The following is a 23,628-nucleotide window of genomic DNA, read 5'->3' as shown; positions in this document are numbered from 1 at the left end:
TTCCTTGTGATGTTTGCATTCAGGGAGATTCTCGCTAAAAACAGTGAATATGCAGTTAAATAAGTTCAACGATTTATTTAAATCAGATGATATCATTGGCTGTAGTCATATGTACAAGGTAATTGACGTGTTGAGTAAACGTCTACCAGTTTGCGTGCAATTATATTCTTCTCTTTAAATGCCGCAACATTCAAATAAGGTATAAAACTACATTCCCATACTGGAACCTAAGATCGTCGAATCATTTTCTTTGAGCTAATGTAGCTTTTATAATAAAAATTATTACTGCTTCTTATATCTCGGAGTGTAAAGTAATTTAGTAGTTTTTACAACTGACCACGTTTTCTTATTCCAATATATCATTAACGGCAATACCAATGCCGCAAGACCAAACAGCTGCAAATGAGTAATAATTATATATGCATATATATTAATGATAACTCCCTACATTGAAAAGAAGACATGTATTCATATATAAATGTTACCTTAATAGTCAATCTTTTTCTTTCATCAAACTCAGAATTTGCTGCCCACATGAGAAATTCGACAACATCCTTTGCTACTTGAGATGCACATGCAGGTGTGCCATCTTCATACTCCAATACTTCATCATAAATAATCTGAAACATTAAACAATTAATTTCAGGATCAAATAAATATTTTAAATGATCATTCCGTTTTTGACTTACTTGTGGCATACCAAGAGCACCATCGACAAAGTAAGGGTTGAAATATTGACCTTCCCGTAATTTAACACCAGCCGGTGGATCACAATAACCAGTTAACAATGAAAACACATAGTTCTGAAATGTAAAGTACATTTTAAAGTTACATTTTATGTAAACACATTTTTTTTTTTAATAATGAATAATTATGCACATACACATACACAAAATATATTCAACAAATATAAACCTGAAATCATTAAACTGATTAAGAAAAATAACTCCAGTAATACTAAAACATGTGTATGCTATCGTCAGTTGAAACCCCTGGATACATTAACTTCCGAAAATTATTCATTAGTGAAAGATATTAGCATTGAGTACATGAAAAAAGATTTTACCTCTCCATCATGTGTTGCATTAATAATAAAAGTTAGATCTGGCGGATAAGCTCCGTTATTCGCTGCTCTGGCAGCTTCCTCATTTGGATATGGGGATGGTATATTATCAGATAATTTACCAGGACGCATATAATAAGCTCCTGTGTCATCAGGACCATCCTGTACCTGTATTAATAAAATTTTTGTTTGTATTATATACATATATTATGTTGTCAGATATTTAAAAAAACATGTACTTAAAAGTAATTAAAAATCTATATACCTGAATTTCTTCTGCAAGAGCTTTAGCTTCTTCCTCAGTATGTGTAACCCCAACAAGATGACGGTAACATATATATTGTAAACTGTGACAAGCTGAACACACATTTTTGTATACCTCCCAACCACGTCGAAGACTGGATAAAGAAAGATAAGGTATATATATTTTAAATTAATATTTAATATTTCTTATCAAATTTACAATTACCTAGCATGATCAAGTGAATTAAATAATCCATAAAAACCCCATTTGTAGGTTGGTGGATGTGCTACAAGTTCGAATGCTTTTACAGAGCGATCCAAGGCATAAATTAATGCACTGATACCACCAGCTGTTACTCCCAAACATGCCAACAGCTACAATTATTTAAATTATGTGTATTTTTAAAGGACTCTCTCTATATAATAATATACAGGATAATTAAGCTATGAAATAATATTTAAGGTAATTGAAACTTACTATGAATATATATATGTATATATACATTCATGTGTTTAATGATTTTAAGTTTTATTGGTTGTGCTTTGGGAATAGGAATAGGAAGGGCATCTGCAATTGATTAGAGAAATACACATACCACTTTTCTACCCCTAGACCATTGGTTTGCAGTAGAAAAATTATGCACCTGCTAAATTAAAATTTAATATATCAAATAACAAATTTTTATGGATCTGTAATAGAATATTTTTTATTTTGGACTTAATTAGTAGATAATTTGAAAAAAAAATAAACCTAAAAACATTCTTTACATATGCCATTGTGAAAGCAAAATTTCTCCTGCTTGGAGATTAACTTTAGTTCTTTTCTATCTTCATTCTGACCGAGGCAAGGCTTTAAAATATTCTTGTCAAGCGAAAGTGGATTTTTATTTTCTGCGCTTTATTTTTTTCTTCAAATCATTGACTTTTCATTTATCTCTTAATATTGAAATCCAAAGAATAATTAAGCTAGGTAAATACTGGTGATTAATTTACATTATTTTCATTATTGTTATCTGTTTCATTGTACAAAATGATACGATAATTAAAAATCACATATATTTTCATTTATAAATTTAACTTCTTAAAACTATGCAGTTTTCAAATCTGTTTGGCCATGGCAGCATCATAATTTTCAATGCTGATAACTATTACATAACATCAAATAAAATGTCTTCAAAATTTTGTCAAATATATCATCATGTTATAAAATATATCTAATTATAATCGAGATGATGGCAAGCGATAAAAAATTAAAGTATCATTGAAGAAATATGTCATAGCAGCCGACAACTCCTATAGTTCGGTAAGAGGTTCATTTTAATTTAGAAACGTTAACATTATGAAATTAACACTCGATACAAAATGATACTTCTGGAACAAACAAATTAATTTGTCGAAAGCTAAGTAACAGTTTTGAATTACATACCTGATTGAATAATGTCCCATAATTTGGTTTTAAAAGACCAGATTTACAAACCCGACCCAATGAAGCCGCCATGATGGGTAAAGGTACAATGTGGGAAAATTGTTAGTCAATTAAACGTCTGTAAAAAAAGTATACATATAACAGTTAAATGACAAAACTTTGTATTGATTAAAATCTTCAATTGTTATCTACATAATACTACACGTATCCATAGATGCTTTAAGAAACGGAGCCAAAAGCAAAATGTACTTACACAACTTGTAACATCTAAGGCGACTTTAATCAATGATACCAATATCGAGAGGCCAACATTTGAAAGCGCGTCTGAATTTATTCACAAATACCATTCTTACATCTTCGACGATGCTCTTGCATACGTAAACATTAATAGGTAGATTACGTTTTTTATTAGATTTTACGTTAAGAATATTTAACGCGTAACGAGCATGTTATTTATTATTTTAGCATATTTTAAACTGACGAAAAATATAATATCTTGTTAGAAGGTGTGAATCGTGTTATTAAGTTTTTATACGTTTTAGTTAGTATATAGTTTTATACGTCTTGTTGCGTTTAATTTTTAATACTCTATCTATTTTCAACTTTGTTACATTTGAAATTGATACGCGAACCACTTTTGATTACATGAGTGGTGGGAGCCGCGGAGGGATGTGACGCATGCGCAAATTCTGTTGGTAGACTTGGCAGTTCGGTGTCGCCATTGGTGTCAGCTGGTGGTTTCATCAGATGGTATCGTGAATCGTATAATATCACATCGATCATTGTGCAGAAGAAAGCGGTTCAAGATGAGCGGAGGAATGCCAGAATTGGGATCGAAGATCAGTTTAATATCGAAGGCGGATATTCGATATGAGGGCCGGCTATTTACTGTTGATCCTCAAGAATGTACGATTGCTCTTGCTAATGGTGAGTCTTGAATCAAGATGGATACCGAAATTAGTTTTGCCGCTGCTCTGTTTCCCGGTTATTTTCTTTCAATGCCCGTTACTCTTAATCGTGCAACAACTTCTCATTTTCGTCTCGTATGCGTCGTTCGTAAACAATTTATGATAATCTTTCAGTCCTTTTACATTTATTGTATTCGGATAATATTTTCGAGACAGTCGGTGCTTGGTTGGTCCGGTAAGGCTTTGATACAAAACAACCGGGGTCACCCGTCACTTCTAACGGGTGTTTTGTACACTTTTCGCAATTTGAACGGATGCTTTCGAAGTTTCTTGGATCGTATAACATATTTCCAGTACCAATAAATATATTAAACATGAAAATAATATACACAAGTTTATAGTTATCTACGTTTGAATGCAGAAAGGCAAAATGGGGAAAACAGATGTATGTCAGATTATATTATTTCTGTAATACTTATATACTTAATTGCCTCAAAATATTTAAGAACACAAATAATTAAAATTCTATATCAAAGGTGCAGTTGATATCTTCAAATTTGTAGTTATTTGTCATTATCTACACTTGAATACAAAGAGTAAAATATGGAAAACAGATGTATGTTAGATGATATTATTCATATAACTTATACTCATATATTTTTAGTTTTCAAAGTATTTAAAAAGAATAATAATTCAAATCATGTGAATTCTGCACAAAAATCAAGTACAAGGAATTACGTAGATTTGCATACAATTTTATTAAGTTCTATTTTGGTAAATAGTTTTAAGTTAAAATGAGCACAATTGAAATATGGAAATCACTAGATCAATTTCATTAGAAGCAGAATATTAATGATAGTATAAGTGGTAGTGGTTATATCTACCATTGTATGGAACGTTTGTGTACGATGCTGACTCTGTTTATGTCTCTTGTCCTTTCTTTTTTTCAGACATATTCCAAAGTTATTCTAATAAATCGTTACATTTGAATTTTGTAATATGGATTTTCATTTATTTCTATACATGAACATAATCTATGTTGCTATGTCAGATAATACATAGATTTTTATTTATTATATATTTCATAAATAACTTCGTTTCAGTTCATTTATTTTTATTTCAACTTCAAATGATGATTTCTTCAATAGAAGAATAAAATATTTTTGAATTGAGAATGTAATGTTGTTAATGTAATATTTGTTATGCTTTGATTTATAAAGATATATAAATTATAAATGTACATATATGTACTTCAGTCATAGGAATTGCATTTCATAGTTAGTGATTTAACTAAAAGTAGATTATGTATCTATAAAAGTATGGAAAATACTTTATATATTGGTTAATATCAAGCATATGGTACCTGAATGTTTTGTTGAAAGTGTACAATCAATTTTATTTTCCATATAATATAGTACGTTCCTTTGGAACTGAAGATAGAGAAACACAGCTTCCAGTGGCACCACAAAATCAAGTGTATGAGTATATTTTATTCCGTGGCTCGGACATTAAAGATATTAGAGTTGTCAACAGTGTCAGTTCTATTCCAAATGATCCAGCCATTGTTCAGGTAATTATAATTTCTATTTATGGTTATCAACATTTTCTGAATTAAATTACGATTAATTATTAAAAACTAATTTGTTTTGTGATTACATTTGTTAAATAATTTTGCTTTGAAAAGATGACGGTACAACCGTCTATCAGTCAACAATCATACCAGCCACAGCCTAATTATGTCCATCCGATGATGGGTCCAATGGGTGGTCAGTACGGAACACCTTATGGAATGACAATGGGTACCATAGGACCGGTAATGGGAATGCCACCTTCTGCTAGAGACCCTCGTGGACCAATAAATAAACAGCCAAGTGAGTTGAGCTTGGGCTCTGCCGAACCCAATGCCATCTCTATCCCAATCACACTACCGACGGCCAATGTCGACCCATTACCAAAAGACCAGTCTCTGGAAGATGGTAAACTGTTTTTGCTATGAACTATCCCTTGCCAATGACATGCTTGCTGCTTCTTCTTTGGTAATGCTTGCTATCATGACAAAATTTAAATTTTTTTCTTTATTAACCTTAAACTACGTATATTGCACTAATAAAATGCTTGAAAAAGCTTGCTTTCACCTCTTTTCTCTTTTTTTAACTGCTTATGGTGTGAATTATATTACCATCCTTACTGCTACTATTTACTTGAGCCTGAATCTTTGCATTGTAGAATTAAATGCTTTGGGTGCTTTTAATCTTACTGCTATTAATATAGCACAGTGTAATTTTATGAGTATTTGAAATTGTGTACACACAAACACATACAATTTTTGCTAAAAGAAACTTTAATAATTAAGTATCTATTAATATTCTTTAAATATTTTGTTTAAACAATTATAAACAATTTTATAATAATTAATATTTATTTAATTATGTTTGTAATTATTTATCATATCAAATTTTGTAATAATATTGTGCCAATTAAATTATGTCACATGTAATTTATATATAATATATCCATGCTCATTGTTTTCAATAGTTTCTCTGCTTTACTAAAAGTTATTGCATGACAATTATTTTTATTATATTTATAATTTTTTATTTTATTTTAAATATGGCATTCAAATTTCTTTAAACAGTATCTGAAAGCATTATGCATTAGCAAGTAACATAATAGCAAGAACAGTTGAAATTTCATGTAGAAATCCTTTTCTGAGATTAGTTTTTTATGCAATGTATACTTAATGTAGTATCTCTTAATCTTATTTCATTTAGAGCTAGCGGACTGAAAATCTAGTGTACTTTTCTTAAATATCTCGTATATGTATAGAATATTTTTAAATGTTGAAAATTTTTAATATTTGACCTTGAAGTTGTCATTTTCTTTAAAAGCATTAAAATACAATGTGCACGTTTGTGGATCTTATTTTCGCAGGTGTATTAGATCTCATTAGCGGCGGTTCACGATCAACAACTCCAACTTCTTCTTTATTAACACGAAAAAGTCCAACTATGGATCAAGGTATCCAAGTAGGCCATCAACAACAGCAACAACAACAGCAAAGTGGAAACGTTGGCAAACTTGGCGAAAAAACGAATATTAGAACTATTCAACCTGCTCGACGCGATCATGAGAGGTAGTGGTTTTATATATATATGTTTATAATATATATTTATGTTTAAAAAAAATTAGCTTATTCTTTAATGCAGTATTCTTTAATGCACGTTTGTATTAGTGATAAAACCCTTCAAGTAAACGTTAATATTATTTATACATATAGTTTCATACTTCTGTTGATAGTCATAGCGGTAATAAGCCAGGAGGCCCGGTGTCGCAATATAACGAAGGGAAACGCGATCCAATGAAGCAAGATGGTCATTTACAAGGGCAAGGTAATCATGCCCAAGGTGGCCGAGGGAATCGCGGTGGATGGATGAATCGTGGAAATATGCGAGCTAGAGGAAGAGGAGGCCGTGGTGGTTTCAGAAATCAACCCGGAAACACTGGTGCCAAACCCAAAAATACGTTAAAATTCGATAACGACTATGACTTTGAGCAAGCTAACACCGAATTTGAGGAACTAAGGTATGTACTTACATTTCTATATATGGTCGGATGCACTTTTTGTCTACATTTCGTATTATCGTAAATACTTTAGCGTCAGTTAAATGTATGTGGACACAAATATTTAAATACCTAACACAACTTTATGAAATCGAACGTTACAATCATTAGTCCGCGTAAACAGACCTTTGTCTGTTAAACAATATTGTTTGGATACTTGAACGTTAAGATAATCCGATAATCGACCGTTTCGTTGATCGATGTTTCGATAATCAGAACAATGCTATACTATTACAAGCATGATTATGCCGGACTCATTTCACATACCATTGAAATGAAGTGTGTGAATACCATGCAAGATAAACGTTATGCGTTTTTAAGGCGACATATCTTATGTATGCTTCGCTTACGCAACGCACCAACATGCGTACCATTTTCGACGTTGATTTTACATAACTTCACAAATTTGGAAACGGACAGGAATGAATGTTTTGCATTACGCATTGTTTTAGATCCCAGCTGGCAAAGACGAAAATTGATTCTGGTGCTGATAACGAAAAGAAGGATGACAGTGGTAACGAAACCGGAGCAGGTGAAGGTGAACCCGAGGAAGAACCAGAGATTGTTCATTATGACAAGTCTAAATCTTTCTTTGATAACATCAGCTGCGAGGCTGTTGAGAGGAGTAAAGGGTAAGCTTAAAACGTATTTACAGTTAACTATTTCAGGATTAAATTTTCTACAATTTTTGGTTGCAACTGAATAGTCTAACATCAGTATAATAAACAGTCTTAAATGCACCGTAATATGATGTTGATATATAATTACTTTTAACTAGTTAAAATATACTATCGCATATATATATATATGCAACACTATACATGCGAGAGTTAATAATAAATTTGATTATATAAGCTGTTTTGTAAAATTAGATCATATAGATATAGATATATATATAAATTACTTTAGTCTAGATAGATACGAAATATCGTGTTCGTGTAATTTTGTAGTCGGTTTCAACGTACGGACTGGAGAATGGAGCGTAAATTGAACTCCGAAACATTTGGTGTCGCGTCCACAAGACGCGGTGGTTTCCGCGGACGCGGTTACTATCATCGTGGCATGGGAGGGATGTATCGAGGTGGTGGTGGTGCTGGTGGTTCCGGTTTCCGAGGTGGTTATAAAGGTTCAAGAGGTGGTAATCGTAAACCTGTTAACCAGCAACAACAAAACAATCCTGGCAGTCAAACTCGCACGACCAACGAACAATCTGCTGCTCAGTCGCAGCAGAATAGCCGCGTTATGTCTTATTGAAATGGAATAACGCGCTACTATATATATGTATAAGTATTCACTTTAGATTAAGATTTTTACGATACGTGCTCTGCCCTCGTGGACTGACTTGAATTCAGGTTTATGAGGGATTTGATGATTTAAAGGATAAAAGGAAAGAAACGGTAGAAGAAAACAAATTGAATGGAGGTAAAAGAAAATGAAAGTTCTCTGAGAGAACTTTATCGCGGGCCTTTTGTATTGTCACGTACAGTACGTAGGAGAGATTAATCGATATGCTTTGCAAATCCTGCGTTTAGAATTTCTGGACAAATAAAACACGAATCTTATTGTTATATAAGTAGTTAATTTTGGAAAAACTCGATATCCAGAGCCATCGTGTCCTACGAATTAACGAATCGTCGAATGCTTTATGGATGTAATTAAGTACAATACACGCCGGACGGTAGAATATGTATATTTGCAAAACAAATGTATGTGAAGCAAACAAGTTTTAAATTTTTCAGTTTACACATTTTTGTTTTCGAACACTTAACACGTTCATTAATTCGACAAGCGTGCAACTATGATTAAGAGTATGAGAAGAATCTCGAGGTAAATTTTTGTAACGCAACGTAAAAGAATAGCGTATGAAACGATTTCAAAGAAGATATTGAAAAATGGGAAAGAAATGACTGATTCATTTTTTGTATTGCATGCATACGCGATTTTTTTTTAAACGAATCACACGGAACACTAACTATTCTTTACAGCATTTTGCGGGTTGAAAAATGGAATAAAGAAAGTTTAGTAAGAGGAAAAAATGAGAAACGATACATGCGTACAATCGCAGAGTATAGAGTAGGACAATACATTATGGTTATTTCGAACAGTCAAAACTTTATTTATTTAAGATGATGACCGTGTATGTGAACTCAGCTGAAAAATTATTATTTTACTCACTTATATTTGTTAGGGGGTTTTGATTTTCGAACAGGGACACTGAATTGTTCCTCATATATAAAAAAACAAAAAAACAAAAAAAATAAAAAAAAGAAGATTGATTTTGTATGATTCCAAGATATATGCGCGCGCGAAGCTGAATCGTACATCGATTGCATTGACTATTTAGTTTTTTGAAACATTGAACGTGGTATGCCAGTGAAAGTGAAAATGGGAGCGCGAATGCTTTCTTCTGAGTAGTTCGACTGCGTTTGATTGCCCCGAATTTCGAAGAAATCGTTCGATGTACGAAGACGCCATATTGCGACGATCACGGATCGCGTTTAGCGAGAGTAAGACTCTACAAGCATGATAATGTCCTTAATTAAAATATATAAGACGCAAAAAAAAAAGGAAGGCAGAATAGGCATATTATTTGCGACTGTTATTTTCTTATGGCTCATATGGAGTCCAAAGCGTATACAGATATATACATACAATTACATAACATGAGATTTAGTTACATATAAGTCGAAAACCTCCATAAGCTATCAGTAATGTTGCAAAGTAAAGTAAAATTAAAAAAAAAACAAAGTATAAAACGTGTATGAATAAAGATAATTAAACTAGAAGAAGATGGAAAATATGGGAGAAAGAAGAAATATAAGTTTTAAGTTTTATGCATTGTGCGTGTCAAAGAAATGTACGATGTATACGGTTTTCCGATGATGAATTTTTGTTTTGTACAGCGGATATTGTGATTCCCAATGCTGAATAATACTGAAGTAATAAAATGACGTTTGTTGTACTCTTTAAGCCCACCAATTAACTTTGAGATGTATCTGTCAATTATTGTGTTCTTTTTTTTTGTACGTGTGAGTTGAATTATTTGGCATGAGAAAAAAAGATACTTGTAAATTGAGACTATTGAACAGAGATTTAAGAAATAAAGAGAGAGAGATTCGATCATATGAAAGAATAAGTCACATAACTATTGTCAATAATTTAATTATTCAAGGGGGTATTCGCTCAAGAAATGTATGAAATATTGTAAGTCTAACTCAATTCCTAAGAAATTATCCTAATTAATCTGGAAAACGTAGTTTTAAGAAAAACGCATTTAAAATTTAATCGCATGCACGCCTCATTTTTTATCCAAGTTGAACGAATACCCTTAGCAGGCCTTAAGTGTAAGGGCGTTGATCTATGTATAAACCCTGATGTGTACACGCGTGCATTATTTGTATAAATACTTAGCATTGCATCACTATCTGACGGATATCAAGTAACGAAGCAGCTTGAACCACACCTTCTCAGCTACTTTCAGCCGATCGAACAAGATTCAATTTGATCATCGGTTTCGACACCTTTCGACAGCTGTATCGTGCTCGCAATTCCCGTATAGGATGATGCGAGCGAAACTTTCAAACGAAACGAAGACAGATCGAAGCGAGTTGAATGTTTCCAGTTCCTTGGAGAACGCAGAAGATCACCGTGGCCGAAGATTTCTCTCCGCGGTTTCAAGCGCAACTCATCAGACCTGTTCGTGTGTTGTCGCAAACCTCTCTTATAGGACGACCCCTAGTCGTCACCTTCGGCTCAACTAGTGTGATATTGTTCTTGTAAGTGCGACGCAAACTGCTTGGATCCGGTACATAAACTTCGTACGGAGTTCGACCGTTATCAATCACCCATATGCTGCCGGACTCGCCGATCCTCAGAATCGACATTAAACCCTGAGCCACTACGTATGGACTGCGAAGAAAAAGACAAGATCGAAATAAGATTTCCTTTTCCTTTTTTTTTACTTTATTCGAATCTTCATTTATGTGTCACTGTTGAAGCTTCTAGGTACAAATTATGCCATTTTGCAAGAATTATTCGAAAGTTTCGCAAGCATTCGTTTATGTAAATTTATGTGATAATGAGTACAGGGATTATCATTAAAACCTGTCGATGTTGTAATGTCTGCGAAATGGTGCAATGATTTTTTCAAAAGGAGACAACTCACATTCGAAGCTTCAACAGTGATAATATTGCGATGCCGGGTTATGCGAACGTCTCGAATCCTTGAAATTGAAAGAAAGAAAACGACACTCACGTTTGTATCGAGACTTGTTCGAGGTTTTTGACGAAATCGGCCTTCATAACCCGAGAAAGTAATTTATTGGGGCTGTCCACTGTCAGCGCGGTCTCTGTTAGGCCAGGGCAAAGCGTTATCACGCGAACATCGGTCTTCTCATATGGATAAGTGTCCTAATACAGATTTGAATTTAACTTTTATTTGATCAAACTGTTTATACCTATCGTTTATACCGCGATAAATAACTCACCGCGAGAGATTGCGACAGGCCGATGATGGCATGCTTGGTAGCCGTATAAACCGGAAGTTGAGCGGTGCATTTGATGTCTATATGCTGACTGACATTCACCAGAGTTCCTCCATATCCAAGTTGATCTCTGTTTAGGTATTTTATAGCCAGTAACGCGGTACAAATCATTCCTCCCTAACATATTCAACACAGGGAGAGAATATATAAGAATTTTTAGCCGAAGAACAATGAATACGAAATAAAATAATTCCTCCGTTACTTACAATATTAACGGCTATCTCTTTCTCCCACCGACGTTCGTCCAAAATACCAGCATTGTTTATAACGATATTGATATCGTTTATCAAACTTGTAGCTTTTTCAAAAGCCGCTGTTAACAGGAGATTTAATATAAATTCACGAAAAATAGGATCACGCATAGTATGTATTATACTTTGTGTTATGTACGTTTCGATATTAAGCGATGTCGATGTACGATCGATTGGTTCTATTCAAGAAATCAAAGTATTTTCCTATTTAAGCGGTTCAATCTCTTATCGCGTTGTTTATGGTTCTCAATGAAATCTTACGATAGTGCTCGGTACTTACCAGCCATCTGTTCGTAATTAGAGACGTCTACGTGAATAAAATGGACCTTTTTCTCTCTGTAAGTCTTCTCCACGCTTTGTTCCACTCGTCTTCCGGTTTCCGCGTCACTGTCCAATATGATTATTTTCTAGAATCCATAACGAGTTCAACGATAAAACATTGTGCGACTTAAGTGACAAGTATTTGTTTTAGAGTACACAGTGTATATTTCTGGAATTTGTTTAGAATGTACTCACGTTTGCACCATGTTTCAGGAAGTGGGTCATAAACGCGTGGCCCAAACCCGACGCACCGCCAGTGATGAGCACATTTCTTCCGGAAACCATCCCGTTTATCGCTTCAATCTCCTTAGCCTTCTCTGACCCGGATGAGCGTCTGCGTTTGTTGTTCGCTGGCTTGTTACCGTTCTCTGTGAAATTCACATGGTATTGAATATCAGAAAAGTTCGAATGAAACAAAATGAGGGGGTATCTTCAAGACTATCTAATTAAACGTAGTTGCGAGTGGCCCTGATCTTGAAAACGACCCGTCGTGACCTCTTATCCCTTCCACCATACTCGTTCACCATGGATGGCTGTCTGCCGTATATATTAAGAATCGATTTAGTTAGCAGACAAGGTATAACAATTTATTTTGCAAAAAAATTCAATCGTGCAGAAGGGATCAGAGTTCCTTCATAATTGGTTCTGATAGACGAAGTCATTAGGACATACGATACCCTGACAGGTTTAGGAAACGCATGTATTTCATTCTACATTTAGAACAGCGCTGAAACGTACCCATTTTACTGCAAGAGGAAGTAACGACAGAATAAGAGGCGCTAGATAGCGTTCACCGGACTCAGTGGGCACAAAGTAAGAGAGAGCGTGTGACGGCGTACTGAAGTTCGATCGGTCGTCGTCAATGGTATTTATACACGCGACGAGTTCGTCTCGATTATTCCAACGAACGTGAAACGCGTCTTGGATTTTTATCGGCGAGGGTGCCTCGTGGATAGCGAGGGGGAAGAACCCGATTTCGCCCCTCGCCACTCTGTGCCGTCACCAGACGGCGAATCTCGAACAATCGATAAAGTGTCTCTAATTAACCCTTGCCGTTGAAAGCAATTAATTCAGCAGTTCTGTATCGTTTTAAGAAAGAAATTTCAACGCAGAGGCGGCGTCTGCCCTCGAGATAAACTGTACAATTAAACAGCGTTTCGATAGCAGCGAAAGACTGTCGATAAGTCCGTGACCTATCTGGGGCTGCATGCGCAGTTCCGATTACGTCAGGTGCGGGACGTTGGCCAAAAGTGTACCAATGTGTTCAAGGTGTTATATGTGTAGGTGTTCAATCATTCGACGATCAGATATACGTTATCAGAATCCCTAGAAATTCATAATGTGGCGTGATATCGATGTTTGATTTAGCTAACGATTTGTTACGCGATTTCCTTGTTAGAGATACGGCAGTGCAACGACCGCGTGATCAAAATGCCATAATCGATGTATTCGTTTTTTCCTCGTTGGTAAGTGGGCAATTCCCACGGCTTAACACGTGATGGGACAGAAAGTCGAGGATCAGGGTGGTCAGCCACTTTTCTCGACTTATCTTCGCTGAACTGTAACAGAGGACGTAACTGCAACGTGGAGGATTGGGAAAAGTCTTACTGCGTTATTCGTTTGGCTATCAATTGGCGTGAAATTCTTCTCTTTTCTTTTGCGAGAGCGGCAAAAAGGAACATTTATTATTTCTAAAGAAATAAAATAGGGAGTAGAAGTGGTAGTGCTGAGTTCCCAGAAGAATACTTCGTTTCTCGACCAGTTAGCATTTCGTTCTTTCTTATCGCTTCTCGTTGTGTATTGCTCCTTTTTGTTCGCAAAACTTCGAATCACCCCTTCGCAAGATAAGCTGTACGATAAATAACTAAGGGAAACGTAATTTACACGGTGTCGTGTGGCGCGCAGTCGCGATAAACAGCCGACGTACGCGCAGCTCGTGCTTCGCGAACTTTTATCGGTGAAAAAATGCATAATGTGTCCGCCTCGACGAGTTCGCGATAAATTACAGCGAAACCACGCGTTTCATATCCATCCCGGATCCGGTACGAATCAGTTCGCGATGAACTTTACTCCAAATGACATGCGAGTAACAACGCGAAAGTTACTTCTCTTATTTCTTCTTTCCTTTCACTTTCTCTATCTCTTATCGGAGTTATATGCTTCGCTGTTATTTCTATTGTTTTTTAAACTTTCTCGCTGTTTACGTCTCTACTCCGTTTTCTTCTTTTCCTACTATTCAGTTTCTCTTGCCTTTCTTTTTCCTGTCGTATCGTATTAATTTCAGAATTTCTCGTTCATTTTTTTCATTTGCTTTAATTGTACATGTGGTGGAGAATATTTAATTTGAAAGTAGTATTGTGATTAATATTTTCTGCTTTGAATATCTTAAGATCCGTTGTATAAAAAATACATAAATGGCTTCCAATTTAATATCAAATAAATTAAAAGTGGTGAAGGGTTAATTATAATAACTCTTGAAAACACTGTTAATAATTATCAATTGTTGATACGCTCTTCGCGAAGCGCCTTCACAGCAAGGACACGCCTACAACGTGTGACGTCTATGATTACAATTTTATATTTAGTACGATATGCGTTTAATGATTGTCTTTGATGATTTAGGAAAGCGAAAATAATAAGTTTATAATATTTTTAAATGTATTTCATGTCATGCAGGATTTTATTGTCAAATCGTTTCTTCTTTGGTACAAAATTCATCGTTTTGTTGTAACATATATCACGCACACGTGTCATATTAAAAAATTCAATTTTCGTCATAACTTTCACGTATTTCCTTTCAGATAAGAGAATGCTTCTTTCAAAAGCACGCGTGATCTAAGGCTGCAATAGTAACCTGCATGGACTAACGCATATCTATGCGATAAATATTTTTATCCTTTGTAATTCTCAGTTCCACTTGATTTCTCCGTAAATGATGAACGGGATGTTGTACGGGTTATCGTTCACTCGACCTGATTATGAAGTTTTGTGCACATATTCGTATCGTCACGAGTAATCGCTTTATACGTTTCGTACAGTCTACGTAACATAGTGTACAGACTATTTTCAAGTGAAAATTTCAAAAAGAAATTATTATTTTCTATACAATAATTATATATACCTGTGATGTACTGATTTACCAAGAAATTTTTAATGGTTTTCAACAAAAGCTAATCATTTTGTATATATTTTACTAATGGTGAACATGTCTTTTTTAGGTAGACACACGTATATGTAAGTAGACTGTTTATGTGAGAGGAAAAAGGAGGGCAATTGCCAATCTTTCAGCTTGAACGTTCATCTTTTTTTTTCAGCTGCCTGATAGATGATAAGAATCAAAGTTCAAGAAATTTGTGGCCTTTCGAGCAATCGAATCACCAGTGGTCCCTGATAGGATGGTGCCGCGTCTCTGGGGTCCAAAAACAGTTTTTTGCTCCCGCGAAGAGTAAATACTTTGGAGGTTCTCATATGTTTTAAAATAAGTATAATTATACAAATATTCTTTGCATAAAATAAAAAATAAGTTCTATATGTAACTATTTGCTGTTTCTTACAGGTAGAGATCTACAGTTTCCAACAATCGGTGCATACAGTAAGTTTAAAATGACACCCTGAAAATATATAGTTTATATGTAATGTTTTTGACATTTTTTTCGCAACAACTGCATTTAAATGTTATTTCTGTTTCAGACGTCAAGAAAATGGACAGACATTCTGTATGAAATTTGTCGATCTTCGTCTCGCAGAAGCTTTCTACAGAGGGGACACGCTTAATTCTACACTTTTATTAAAAAAATATATATAAACAGAGTAATTGCCAAGTCGGAATCGCTATGAGCAGTAGTATGCTCCAAAAATTAAGAGTTACGATAATAATACTCGAGTTCAATTTGCAGAATTTAGTAACTTAATTCATTAGTGTTTCACGCATGTCTTTTTCAGACTCGTCTTTGTCAAGTTTCTGGGGTAGGCTATCGGGCAATTGTATCTCGTACACAGGCTTTCCATCCTCACTGATCCAAATGCTTCCATTTTGAGCGCATCTGACCACGTAAACTAATCCATGGGCGATCATGTCGATCCTAAACAAATTCGTTATCCAATTTTAATGGTAATTCCGCTTGAATTCATCGAATACTTTCCTGATTGTCGTGATAGAATCTACCTTCTGAAAAATTTCTGTATCGTTTCGCCTTGGGGATGATTGTTCGCTAAATTCTCCATGATCAAGTTCTCGGTTAGTTCAGGGCATATGACTACTATCCGCACCCCGGTCCTTTGGTAATGGTATGGATGCTGGAAGCAAGCAACGTCGCAAGTTATCAAGTTGTGTTATTTATGCACAATACATAACTTTTTGAATGATCGTACACATTATGCGATCTCAGTGAAATGGAACTCACCGCAAAGGAACGACTGAAGCTAACCACAGCATGTTTCGTGGTGGAATAAACTGGAAGATGCGATAAAGAACGCAGTCCAGCCACGGACGAAATGTTCACGATAATACCTCCTTTGCCACCACCGTCCTTTTGCATTTGTTGGATCCCCAGAAGGGTTCCGCGTACCACCGCCGTCTACGCGAATTATCGATCTTAATTATTAAACGACGATGACAAACCAGAGGCATTGAAGAGATAATTTGCTTATTAAATCTACGCAGGATTTCTCTGGAAGACTATTTAGAATAAATTGCAGATACAATAGATAGGAATTGAAATTTTGAGGAACCCTGATGATTAATTAATTTGTTGGGAACTAAGTTTTTGTTAGATTAATATGAGAATTCCTCTTCTAAGGTACTCGAGTAGTTTTTTATTTTACTGAAGATCTGTTTTGATCTCTAGCTTCTATCGATTTGACATTCTTACGTTGGCTGAAATGCAACTACTTACCACGTTGACATCAATTGCTTTCGCGAAATCAGTTTCATTAATCACACCGGCGTTGTTTACTAGAATCTCTAGGCCACCAAGTGTGTTCACGGCTTTCTTGAACGTATCTGTCATAGAAGTTGTGTATGTACTATAAATTTATATTATAGATCAGTCGGAAATATTATAGACAATATACGTGTTCTTGTAAAAAGGTGAAAGAACTGTATACAAGGGCACGAGTTAAAAAATCCGCGTTTCTGATAGCATCCAAACCGCTTCGATTTAAATTCTTATCATCGGTTGGCATTTACTTTCCTTATCGCATTTTTATCGCATTTCATCTCAAGATAGCCGATCTGTAAATATTTATAAATACCATCGAATTCGCAATTGTTTGTCACGTCACAATAGAAGAAGATAGCACGGTTCCTGCCGAATTCCGCGTTCAGCATATCCATCGCCTGTTTGCCATCCGATTCTCGAATGTCTATCATAGCAATCATCTGCAAAAAGGAATCTTTTATTTTTATGTGTACCAGTAGTTACGTGGTTCAAATGACGAATGATCATCTGATCAACTCTCACGCAGAAAAATAGAGTTATCGAGTAGTTCTGAAGATTTTTTGCTAATGGATGACGATAATTTTACTGTTTGCTTACCGAGGCACCATTTCGCAACAGCTCCCTGCTAATGTTGAAACCCAGTCCGCTTGCAGCTCCTGTCACGATGGCTCTTTTATCCTTAATCTGCATACTTTCTACTCTTTACACTCTTCGAAGAGAAAGGTACGTCTTTTCTGTTTCGATCACTTCAGTGGCACCTTCCTTTCCTACGGCAAAGTATCAATTTTGAACGAATCGAGCACTCCAAGTACTAGAAACGACTCATTTTAGTTCTTTCAACCCGCGATTCGAAATTAGTGCTAATTGTGTTATTATTAAATTTAGGAGAACGGTACGATGAAATTGAACGAGTTAAAGACGTAAGAGTGCCCAGTTTTGATTAGAAGAGCGAGACGGTCGATCGTCGATGGAAACGAAACTGATCGCGAGTGTCTTCTCGAAGCTTTGCCTCGAGCTGACAAGAAGGAAGCTCCCGTATCACGATCTTCGACCTTTCGCGCGCCATCATGCTTCGCGAGAACGTATAAAAATTGTTGCAATGCGCATCGACGTATGGGAGAAACTTGGACGTTTGTGATACTTCGTCGTTGCCACTTTTCAGTTATTCTTAAAACACCATCACAATTTTCTATGGCTTTGGGCAAACTTTCGTAACATTTGATGCGAAGTGGTAATAAAATGGAGGATGATAGCCGTTTCCCTTCTCTAGCATTTTGATCATGTGTTGGAAAGTAACGTGAGGGTTTCTAAAATTATTGCTCTTTATTAGAAAGGCAAGGTAAAATTATTTTACAGCCGATTTGCTTCCTACTCCTCCTCTCTAATATATACATTAATTATTTTATTTGATGTCCTAAACTACCCCTGGGCTTTCGCTTTACAGTAGTGATTATAACTTAACTTCGGTCAGTTTATAAGATATTTCAAGCGAACATATAGGTTTACTTTCCTCAACGACCCAAATAGCTCCATTCTTGCCTTTCTGAATAAGTTTTACCATGGCGTCTTGAACAACCTCTTGTCTGGCGGTATGAAAATGGAAAAACGACATATGTAACCGGCAGAAATATTGCACACGTTACGTTGGTAGATACTATAAAATCGCAAAGGGAAATAATCAGTTACTTACGGTTGAAAGGGCAATATTTTCCATAGTTCCTCAGCGTCCGACTCATTCAGGAAGTGAAGTAACTTGTGATCGTTAAACAGCTGGGTGGTTGTAGCACCTGGACACATCACGAGAACGCGAACTCCAGTCCTGTCCGCATATTTCTAGAAATGTACGAACATACGTTTAAAGTAGAATATTCTAGTAAAATGATGCTTTTCTTGCTAATTGTCATAATGTTAGTAGTTATCACTTATGAAGTTAACTCTACAACGAGTTCACAGCACGTGGTGGTAATAACAATGACAAAGCGATCGTAAATCACGTTTTACAAACAATCGTAGATCGCGATAAATTACGGGAGAATAGCTCTTGAAGTTAAGCGTAACAGATTTTCTTGTAAGTACCTCGAGACATCGGCTGAATGCTAGTACATTGTGTTTGCTACTACAATAAACTGGAACTTGGCTATAGATTCTGAAACCTACAATGGACGCGATGTTAACTAGCGTGCCACCTTTACCCCCTTTTTGTTTGTCCATGTATTTCATAGCGAGCAGTGAGCCTTGAATTAATCCGCCCTGAAATCGAAGAAACAAATGACTCGGAAACAGAGGAGAATAATTGACATTGTAATTTAATAATCATCCTCCTATGTTAATAGGAAAAATATTGTACGTACAACGTTTATATCGATAGTCTCTTTCCACTTGTCATCGTTAAATATGCCAGCGTTGTTAATTACAATGTCCATCGCGTTCCACGTGTCCCAAACCTTCTTGAACGCATCTGTAAAATTTAACAGTTGAATTAGTAATCGTACCGCAGACACAAATTATTAACAAAACTAGTTTTCTAAATAACACAATACACGCAAGAAAATACCCGTCATTTGTTGAGAATTGGCCGCATCACAAAGGATAAATATCGCTTTTCCCTTTCCGAATTGCTTCTCTAAGGATGCCACCGACGTTTCGCCGACCGAAGCGTTGATGTCGAGCAGAGCAACAACCTAGTGGTAATATTAACAAATTGGTAAAATAGCAAAGGAAAGAAACACCAGATGCTTCAATAACAATTTACTTTTGCTCCATTTCGTAGCAGCGCTTCAGCGTACTTCAGACCAAGACCGGAAGCACCTCCCGTGATCACAACAACTTTGTTCTTGATGTTGTCCATGTTTTAATGGCAAGTTCTACATTTACGTAAGAAAATGAAAAGAGGTGAGGCATTAAAATAAGGAAAAGCGAAAGCTCAGTGTGAGTTCTGACATGCATGTTTGAACGATCGCTAAATTTTCATAGAGGAACTGAATTACACTTTAATTCTGCAAAACTCTATCTGAGTTTATTTCAATCAGAGCAATCTTCGCGATCGTGCCTTTAGATTGAATATTTTTCAAGACTGTTCTATATTAAACAAGAAATGGGAAAAGGAAAAAAATTTGTTATTCAGAACTTACCGAAATGTACTGTTTCTTTATCCTCGTCTCGAGAGTGAATCTTCGATCTGAATCGCAGTCACTGATTATTCCGGTATTTAAGCTCGTGCGAAAATAATAAGAATTACGCCATCTATCCGCGAGTTTTCAGTTAAATAATTCAGGAAAGCCTCGTAACGTAATTATTGCCTCGCGATGGTCCGACTTATTTTTCACATTTTTTTAAAATCATTTCTTTCGCACACGATGATCAAAAGCATCTTAATGCTAATATTTATTTGGATGAAATTAATTATACAGAGATGTATTAAGAAATTCGTTAGGAAATCATTAGAACAATCAATTGTAGTTTTATTTCGCCTGTGTGTTCTCTTTTTCATTTTTTTTTTTTTTTTTGATAAATTTATAGTTGAACATTGTACATCGTTATACCATTAATTGTAATTATAATAATAATATTAAATAACAGTTACGTAGGTGTTAATTGTAGTAGGCTATAGTCTCAGTAGTAACTTGAAACTAAATAGAAAGGATTATTACAATTTTCTCCTCGTTATTGCATGTTATCGGTATTCCTATTTAAACATTTTTTTCCAAATATTATACTAACAAGTGATTAATACGTGTATACGTGTATAAAGTTAATATTGGATCAGAATCTTTTCCTGATAGGATAGCAACGCTTATGTTGGGACCTTCAGATTGGTGTAACTAGGAATTTCAACCTCGTAGGGAGGTTGATTGTTTTCAATGACAAGAATCGCACCATTTTTCCCTTTTTCGATCAGTTGAATAATGGCACTGGCTACTAATTCTGGCCTATTAACAAAATGAAACTGGTAAATAGAAGTCACGATTGATGCAGAACGTTTAAAACTTACGGTTGCTTCTGCATGTCGACCATCGCTTTGGCCGCCATTTCCTCGTCGAGAAGATCCATGGCGTGCTCTTTGGTGGACATGAATCTGGCAGCCATGGCCGTGGTCGTCAATCCGGGGCATATCGTTAACATCCGAACGCCAGTTTTCTCGTAATAATGCTTTCGTGTTTGGAAAATAATCAATCTCAGTGAACACTGCGTCTATATCACTCCTACTAATAAATATAAATAAATTTTTCTTCCATTTTGTATACCTTCAAGGATTGAGTGAACCCCACGATGGCGTACTGTGTGCCACCATAAATCGGCGCTATGGGAATACCATCGAGGCCAGCTACCGAGGACATGTTCACGATGGTTCCACCATTGCCACCCTTATACTTTCCCATAGTGTGCAATCCCAAAATTGTTCCATGAACGATACCTTTCTGCAGGGAAGAAACAACTGACTTTTATCTCATTTTTATTTTTCAGATTATCGAGAAGACTAACTTACGTGTACTTACGTAATTTATATCAACCATAATTTCCCAATCGGCGTCGTCCATGATACCTGCGATGTTTACGACTATGTCTAGGGTCTCATGCGTGTCGATAATTTTCTTGAACGATTCTATGCATATCATTTGTATTTCTTAATTAATCCTGGAGCCATATATTCTCTTAATTTCGTTTTGATAACGCATGCTGTTATATAAAGGTGTAAAAATATTCTCAAGGTGGCATGACAAAACAATGATAATTGATAAAGAAAATCTAAGAAATTCTGCAACGCAATATTATCAATCCAACATGATGTTGCATCTTGTAACGAGATTGTTTACTTAAGTAGATCATACAGAAAAAAATTAACCGTTTAGTGTACTTTCACCTACCTCAATTTCTCAGATTTTATTTTATTACATTATACGACAAATCAGTCCAATTTTTTATAAAAGTTGCTATAATCATTCAGTATATAAAATCTATTTTGCCTTTTTTTATAAAAAGAAGCTCGTTATGTTGTTTTCATCTTTGGAAGAAACGAGATAAAACTGCTAATTGGTTAATTTGTTGTATCAAAGGTATTGCGATCAAAGGTAGTTTAATTGTGCAACCAATCAACGTGTATGTATATATATATCCGCGTACACAGAATTCCAGAATTGTTCTGTTACCAAAAAGATTGATCAAAAAGTAAACATCTATATCTTTATACCTTTGAGTTGTTCGCTCTTCGACACGTCGCAAACGATAAAAATCGCGCGTTTCTCGCCGAATTCATTATTTAAATCCGCAGCTGCGCTCTCGCCACCGGAGTCACCTAAATCCAATAGAGCCACTGCCTAAAAATCAAAGCATACCTATCGTTTCACCCCGATTACAATCCTTGAACTTTCACGAAAATATCATTTCTAATTTTAAATATAGAAATCAGTGTAATCATTCGTGTTTCCTGTGTTATGAAATGCGATCGTCTACAATCGATTAATTGCATTAATTCTTGTTTTGAAGCGCGAACATAACGCGGGTCAGTTGCAACCTATTACGTCCGTAATTATTATCTAATATAAATTAAATGATGGATGATGTTTTGTCTGATAATAAGAGTTCTTATATTCTGTGACCTTTCTACTTTGGATTTTTCAAAGCAGAAGCTTGAAAGCTTCCTGTTCTTGGAATTCTTACACATGTAATTGCACGGAAGTATAATTTTCTAAAATATAAATAATAAACACATATCGTACGATTACTTAGCCAACTAATCGTAAGCAGATTCAGTAGAGACAAACGGACACGGTCGTGGAATGTAGAGGATTGTTTGACGATATCGGTAGGATTGATTATGCTCTTGGTGGAATTACCTTCGCGCCGCTTCGAAGCAGCTTTCGAGCAGTGCAGAAGCCGATCCCGTTCGCCCCGCCGGTGACGAGCGCGATCTTACCCTCGATGCTCATGATCGTTCGCAGGGGATGAAGCGGACGACGCGGAGCCCTTCCTCTGTGTTCGCTCTGGGACACGGGCAGGACGGTGGTCACAGCTGCGTGCTCGCGCGGAACCTCGCGTTGCGAATATATCCCGTTTGCCGGGCTTGGCGTAGGCAGGATGTAACACGAGAAATCCAGAATCAATCGTAAATGGATTGAATGTCTCGAGCGGATACCCGATGTCTCCGCGTGCGTGACCGCGGACCCGCGTACACGGTAAACAGGATCGAATTTACGTTGGCCGTGGTGGAAAAAATTCGGGACGAGGTGCAACCGGTGTCCACGGACACGCCGTTTATTTCTGTCCTTTTTATTGAGTCACCGTTCTACGTTTCAGATCTAGCTGCGACGCGA

At 35.8% G+C, this 23,628-nt stretch overlaps 4 protein-coding genes and 1 long non-coding RNA gene across 7 annotated transcripts; 2 read left to right on the top strand and 3 right to left on the bottom strand.

Annotated features, from left to right (window-relative positions):
• Positions 1 to 52: 52 nt before the first annotated feature.
• Positions 53 to 2,950, bottom strand: Cyt-c1 (Cytochrome c1). Of its 2 annotated transcripts, none has more exons than XM_076896796.1 (9): positions 2,932 to 2,950; positions 2,733 to 2,850; positions 1,903 to 1,953; positions 1,533 to 1,681; positions 1,329 to 1,461; positions 1,067 to 1,231; positions 690 to 803; positions 486 to 620; positions 53 to 396 (listed from the first exon to the last, which is right to left on the bottom strand). In XM_076896796.1, exons 2-9 carry the CDS (start codon positions 2,802 to 2,804, stop codon positions 283 to 285), a joined length of 933 nt encoding a protein of 310 aa, XP_076752911.1. In that variant the 5' UTR covers positions 2,805 to 2,850; positions 2,932 to 2,950; the 3' UTR covers positions 53 to 282. The 2 variants fall into 2 exon arrangements, with proteins under 2 accessions (XP_076752911.1, XP_076752910.1); XM_076896795.1 differs by having other exon boundaries at positions 2,925 to 2,949.
• A 481-nt stretch (positions 2,951 to 3,431) lies between these two features.
• On the top strand, positions 3,432 to 10,385 carry Tral (LSM14 family protein trailer hitch). 2 transcript variants are annotated; one of them, XM_076896791.1, is made up of 7 exons: positions 3,432 to 3,659; positions 5,056 to 5,210; positions 5,325 to 5,511; positions 6,572 to 6,773; positions 6,938 to 7,222; positions 7,714 to 7,893; positions 8,212 to 10,385. In XM_076896791.1, exons 1-7 carry the CDS (start codon positions 3,539 to 3,541, stop codon positions 8,513 to 8,515), a joined length of 1,434 nt encoding a protein of 477 aa, XP_076752906.1. In that variant the 5' UTR covers positions 3,432 to 3,538; the 3' UTR covers positions 8,516 to 10,385. The 2 variants fall into 2 exon arrangements, with proteins under 2 accessions (XP_076752906.1, XP_076752907.1); XM_076896792.1 differs by having other exon boundaries at positions 3,438 to 3,659; positions 5,325 to 5,616.
• Positions 10,386 to 10,603: 218 nt separating this feature from the next.
• On the bottom strand, positions 10,604 to 23,346 carry LOC143424884 (uncharacterized). The gene is made up of 19 exons (XM_076897244.1): positions 23,152 to 23,346; positions 22,506 to 22,632; positions 21,814 to 21,920; positions 21,562 to 21,735; positions 21,309 to 21,466; positions 21,123 to 21,246; positions 20,070 to 20,168; positions 19,872 to 19,998; positions 19,669 to 19,775; positions 19,394 to 19,567; positions 19,008 to 19,150; positions 18,772 to 18,900; positions 13,863 to 13,954; positions 12,573 to 12,745; positions 12,337 to 12,463; positions 12,012 to 12,118; positions 11,749 to 11,922; positions 11,517 to 11,671; positions 10,604 to 11,170 (listed from the first exon to the last, which is right to left on the bottom strand). Exons 1-19 carry the CDS (start codon positions 23,242 to 23,244, stop codon positions 10,936 to 10,938), a joined length of 2,625 nt encoding a protein of 874 aa, XP_076753359.1. The 5' UTR covers positions 23,245 to 23,346; the 3' UTR covers positions 10,604 to 10,935.
• LOC143424634 (uncharacterized) lies at positions 15,698 to 16,085 on the top strand. The gene is made up of 3 exons (XR_013101954.1): positions 15,698 to 15,837; positions 15,934 to 15,969; positions 16,068 to 16,085. It is a non-coding gene; the product is annotated as an uncharacterized LOC143424634 (long non-coding RNA).
• On the bottom strand, positions 16,128 to 18,074 carry LOC143424625 (15-hydroxyprostaglandin dehydrogenase [NAD(+)]). Its single transcript, XM_076896800.1, has 6 exons — positions 17,915 to 18,074; positions 17,631 to 17,757; positions 17,273 to 17,379; positions 16,781 to 16,954; positions 16,543 to 16,673; positions 16,128 to 16,459 (listed from the first exon to the last, which is right to left on the bottom strand). Exons 1-6 carry the CDS (start codon positions 18,005 to 18,007, stop codon positions 16,285 to 16,287), a joined length of 807 nt encoding a protein of 268 aa, XP_076752915.1. The 5' UTR covers positions 18,008 to 18,074; the 3' UTR covers positions 16,128 to 16,284.
• Positions 23,347 to 23,628: the final 282 nt, after the last annotated feature.

The sequence above is a fragment of the Xylocopa sonorina genome, chromosome 6 (genome assembly GCF_050948175.1).
Source record: "Xylocopa sonorina isolate GNS202 chromosome 6, iyXylSono1_principal, whole genome shotgun sequence".
NCBI lineage: Eukaryota > Metazoa > Arthropoda > Insecta > Hymenoptera > Apidae > Xylocopa > Xylocopa sonorina.
This window is presented reverse-complemented; position numbering and strand designations above follow the sequence as displayed.

Coding starts and splice junctions, on each gene's coding strand:
- Tral (XM_076896792.1), top strand. CDS start 3,539: ATGAGCGGAGGAATGCCAGAATTGGGATCGAAGATCAGTTTAATATCG. Junction 3,660..5,055: donor TACGATTGCTCTTGCTAATG/GTGAGTCTTGAA, acceptor CATATAATATAG/TACGTTCCTTTGGAACTGAA. Junction 5,617..6,571: donor AGACCAGTCTCTGGAAGATG/GTAAACTGTTTT, acceptor TTATTTTCGCAG/GTGTATTAGATCTCATTAGC.
- LOC143424625 (XM_076896800.1), bottom strand. CDS start 18,007: ATGCAGATTAAGGATAAAAGAGCCATCGTGACAGGAGCTGCAAGCGGA. Junction 16,674..16,780: donor GCTTCAGTCGTTCCTTTGCG/GTGAGTTCCATT, acceptor GCTTGCTTCCAG/CATCCATACCATTACCAAAG. Junction 16,460..16,542: donor ATACAGAAATTTTTCAGAAG/GTAGATTCTATC, acceptor GAATTTGTTTAG/GATCGACATGATCGCCCATG.
- LOC143424884 (XM_076897244.1), bottom strand. CDS start 23,244: ATGAGCATCGAGGGTAAGATCGCGCTCGTCACCGGCGGGGCGAACGGG. Junction 20,169..21,122: donor CTAGTTACACCAATCTGAAG/GTCCCAACATAA, acceptor ACTTGCCATTAA/AACATGGACAACATCAAGAA. Junction 12,119..12,336: donor TAATTACGAACAGATGGCTG/GTAAGTACCGAG, acceptor TCCTGTTAACAG/CGGCTTTTGAAAAAGCTACA.
- Cyt-c1 (XM_076896796.1), bottom strand. CDS start 2,804: ATGGCGGCTTCATTGGGTCGGGTTTGTAAATCTGGTCTTTTAAAACCA. Junction 1,954..2,732: donor ATGGGACATTATTCAATCAG/GTATGTAATTCA, acceptor ATTTTAATTTAG/CAGGTGCATAATTTTTCTAC. Junction 1,232..1,328: donor CTCTTGCAGAAGAAATTCAG/GTATATAGATTT, acceptor TTATTAATACAG/GTACAGGATGGTCCTGATGA.